The following is a 4,638-nucleotide window of genomic DNA, read 5'->3' on the forward strand; positions in this document are numbered from 1 at the left end:
ACTTGGACAAGTTTTTGACTAAAATTCCGGATCAACCTTATATTCAAGGATTAGCCAGATCAGCCAACTCCAATTCGTTGGTCGATCAAATAATATATATAAATAAAAGTCAAGTAAAATGAAAAATCTTCTCGTCTTGAACTACTGGGATTCCAATCCCGGTAGCGGTAAGGAAGTCCGCAAAAAAAACAAAAAAAAAGAATTGATTCCAAGTCTTGGGAAAAACGTATATGGGAAGTTGTTGGTAGTAAGCCAACCACACTAATGGTAAGTTAAAACGAACAATGCCCCCTCTCGTTTCTTTAAAATTCATGCGAGTCTATCATTTGTGGAGCGTAACCACGATAGCAATTATACATGAATTTCAAATGGTTTGTTTTTACTGAATCTTTTACTTTTAATGTCATCCAATTTTTAAAAATATGACTTGTGTGAGAGCGCGATTTTGCTCCTACCATCCACCTCATGATCTTTTTTTGAAGGACGCCTAAACTTTTCATGGCCGCAATTTCCCCAAAGAATTCAATACCATGCTCTAGCCGACTTTTGACTAGGGCGTTGTACAAATTATATCTGAGTTTCGTTGGAATTGCTTGCTTCGTCATAAAAAGAGTGAACATGGTTTTTCTGACTGAGTCGCTGACTAAACGAATGCGCTTCTTCAAGTTTAAGTGGTCGTCAATGTTAATGCCTAAAAATCCGATCTCTAATCATTACCAACTACTTATTTCTGATGTGATTCAAGTCAGAGGGTAGAAGGTCAACTTTTTACGTTTGAAGGACCCTAGTTAGGGAGTGTTGCTCATCATCAAAAGAAGCAAACTTCCCCTTTTTGACATCTTTTTGAGAGCCTTTTTTGAATTGAACAATATCTACAGTATTGCAGTCACGATATTTGGGGCTTGTACAAAAAAGGCCATGGACAAGTGAGCTATCGAGCTCATTTGCAGTAAGAATACATTCACTGAGCTCAAGGGTAAATGGTCGTCGTTACATCTGTGCATTTTTGGGAGGGAAATATGTAAACTGACGTCATTTTAGTTGGAATATATTTAGTATGTGTAAAGCATCATGAAGTCAATCAAATTATGAAATGAAAGTGTTCAAAAGAGAAAAAAAATAGAAAAAGATGAAAAAAATAAGGGGAACACTAATTTAGGGCCATTGTGGCCACTTGCTCATAGTGGAAATACAAATGATATTGATGAAACAAAGAATGCAACAAATGTTATCAGCGAGCCCTATATTAATTGGCAATGACATGACCACTCGGCTCAGCACAGAAATGTGCAAACGGATCCCATTTTTTCTTATTTCGTTTTCATTAAAGGAGAGCCAAAATAAGATCAAAAAAATGAAAATACTAATATTAGCATTGACTTTGCTTCGTGGCTTTCCGGAAATGTGACTTTGCCTAATTCCGAGATTGGTTTCGCTCCTGGGCATGGATGAGATTGAACAAAAGGGATGCATTTTTTGTCTATCGATGGTTTCAGGACATTTCGGCTCCCGGAAACTCGAAATTGATGATTTACATAAAGCCAAATTTCGGGACCAGCCACTCGGCAAGGATAGCTATTTCTTCAATGACTTTTATTTCTGTCACGTCAAGAAAGACAAATGAGGCTGGAAGAAAATCGCCATTACCAAGATACCTTTGACAATTTCGTTTTATTTATGACATCGAGTTTTAAGAGAAAGAGCGAGGAACAAGCCCAAGCTCCTCTTTAAAAAATTGCAATTAAGAGGTCAATAAATTTAAGGTGCAGACCAACTGGCCTTTCCTAAAAATCCGAGCATTGATAGATTTCATGCAAAGGTTACTAAGCATGAGAAGGAAAAGAAATTCAAGGACCAATATGGTCTGGCAGCCATATTTTGGCCATTTTGTGGATGGAGAGCTGGAATAAACATGATACAAAGATTACATTTATTGCTTTCAAAAGGATCAAAGCCAGAATATTTCATATGAATTAGCCATGTGAAGTAAAGAAAATTCAAAGGAAAATGTAATGTGGCACCTTGATTTTGACCATTTTGACAAAGGAGAACTGAGACAAACACCAATTGTGATCCAATTGAATTTTCAGTAATTGAGTGAAGTCAAGGGACAAAACTCAAAATGTCAATTTTTGGTGCAGTTCTGAAGCTGTACTAATATCTTTACTCAAAATCAGAAAGTTGTTTGCTTCAATAAACCATGTTGTCTTTAGATTTGCTCCATAGGATGACGTCAGCTGCTTGTTTTTGCTTACCCTCTCCAGGGTAAGTGAATGCATAATGTTCCCCTAGGATACGGGGTTTTAAGGTTTGATTTAGACTCAAAATGATTGATTGTTATTTTTGGGTTATCAAAATCACTCTCTCTTCACAGTTTCCATCTAATATATAACATGATAAAGGGTAATGGAGCACAGTTTCCCACAGTGGGGTTTGATTACCTCTGCTTGATAAGAGTCAAAATAACAGCCATCAAAATTGGTTTTCATAAAGTGAAGCTTATCTTTTTATTTTTCGGCATACTCTCGAATTGGTCACTTTTGAAGTATTCATTAATGATTGATGACATGCAAATTGAAGAGAAAAAAAGCAAACCTTGTTGGAAACTGGGCCCTTTTCTGGTTGAAATCTGACCCTTCTATTAGAGAGGAAAGGGCTAGAAAGGCAAATCTATTTGGAATGAAAGTCACTGAAATCCATAGACAGAGGAATTATTATGAATCGCCCTGATATCAGTTCTAATGGTTAAATGTAATTTATTTGTTTGCGCACAATATCTCCCGTTGGTTGGACTTTCACATGGAAACCTGAGCATGCGACGTGAACTATTTTTAGCCAAAACATGTACAATAGAATGATAAACAAGCGTGACTCAGCTCGGTCACACAAATGTCAAGAATATGTTTTCGACCTGAACACTTGTCTAATTATAGTAGCTTCCAATGAGTTTATCTTTTTTTGCAAGAATTCGTGGACAAGGTCGCTGTCCATCATCATGAGAAATTGGGTTTTGTCGCCCATTGAATGAATGTTTTGAATTGGATGTAGTGCCTAAAAAGAAAGGCGGTAAAAACCCATGAATGTTTATTGCGCTTTTTCGCCCTTGAAAATCTTTATGTCTTTTGAAGACGAGATCCATCGAAATAATACGTCAATTGGCTATAACAATATTCGAAAGCGGCTAATTCAGTCAATTAGTGGCTTGGTTAAGTTGTATTCCATGTTATAAAACAGGGCGCTTAACTATTAGGATTATAAGGGTATATTTATAAAAACAACTCTGTACCTTCAAAATGAAAAATAGACTTGAATGTCGTCGTTTTTGAACTTTGCTCGGCCTTTTTGTCAATTGTGGAACATAATCGATAAAACGTTAAAAAAAAACAATAAACGAAGAGCAACCATTGGTAAATGGAATCGTTGGAGAATACATTTAAAGATGTCTACCAAGGATTATTACCGACCAGAAACTGGAAAATTTTCTGAATGTAAGAGCATGGAAAAATGGCAAGGCTTATTTGGGGAGAAAACTAAACGTAGTCCTTTAAATTGAAACTTTAATCTTTAAACTGGGACTCAATTCCTCACAGAAATATCTTTATGAAGCGGCAACATGCTAACGATGGGCACAATTGCCCCTAAATAAGCATCGAAGTTCCTATACAAAATCTCTTTGTTGGCAAAAGGATCAATTAACGTCAATGTTTCTAGAGATTGGAATTTGTCAACCCAATCGCAGCATAAGTCACGCGGCAGTTTTATTTACGTATCTGAACATGTTCCCAGTCTTCGTCTGACCTTCAGGACTCGGTCGTGTTACGATCGGTGCATTCTCCGTTGATTAACCAAATCCCCCCGTAATCCCACGGTCAACGCGTGGAAATTGTTCATTTTCCTTAACAAAAAAGGATCCAAGATCTCCGAGAACGGCGGAAAGAGTGCACATTCCAATGAGGTTTGGAGAGACAAAGCCATCCGTAGGTTACGCCATCGCCCAACCTTTCTTCTCCTTTCTTGGCTGGCTGGCTGGGTTCCAACTTTCCGCCGTTCCACTTGATCAGCTGAAGGACAACCGTTCCTCGGTTCCAAAACAAGACGATGCCGTCGATTGTGAAGGAATTAAACGAGGCCCAGAGGCCCAAAGATGACATCCAGCAGCTCGTTTGTATTGGGAATCATCTCTTTTCCGGGGACTATGGCGGAAAGATTAAGGTATGTGGAATGAATTTCAAGGGTATGTACATCCGGGAACGTCGGCTCCCCGGGTATCAAGTGGAAGTACAATCGAGACTCGATTTGGATGGATTTATTCATGGGTGAAATTTTTGGGATGATTTGTCTCTGAGAATATTATCTCATAAACGTTTGGGAACACACCGTTTCCTGTTGCGCTTGGAAAGCATGCGCATAATTATCAAACACTCTCTGAGATTGTCGAGGCTTTTGAGCTATTGGGTTTAAGTGGTCTTTTGAGTGTTTCAGTCACCTTCTTTAATGACAATAGTCACACTAGATATTGTCTAGTATCACACTAGAAACCCCGAAGTTTAAGATTATAAGATAAAAATAAATCTCCCTAATCGGCAGAAACTCATTTGTCTAGGGCCTAATAAAACACACACACACACACACACACAC

At 38.0% G+C, this 4,638-nt stretch overlaps 1 protein-coding gene across 1 annotated transcript in view; it reads left to right on the top strand.

Moving 5' to 3' along the window:
• The first annotated feature begins 3,641 nt into the window (after positions 1-3,641).
• LOC131892158 (notchless protein homolog 1-like) overlaps positions 3,642-4,638 on the top strand; it is a 7,415-nt gene continuing 6,418 nt past the window's right edge. The window contains exon 1 of the mRNA XM_059241934.1: positions 3,642-4,212. Coding sequence (XP_059097917.1) covers positions 4,099-4,212 — 114 coding nt within the window. The 5' untranslated portion in view covers positions 3,642-4,098. The remainder of the gene's footprint in view (positions 4,213-4,638) is intronic.

Source organism: Tigriopus californicus, chromosome 12, assembly GCF_007210705.1.
Source record: "Tigriopus californicus strain San Diego chromosome 12, Tcal_SD_v2.1, whole genome shotgun sequence".
NCBI classification, from domain to species: domain Eukaryota; kingdom Metazoa; phylum Arthropoda; class Copepoda; order Harpacticoida; family Harpacticidae; genus Tigriopus; species Tigriopus californicus.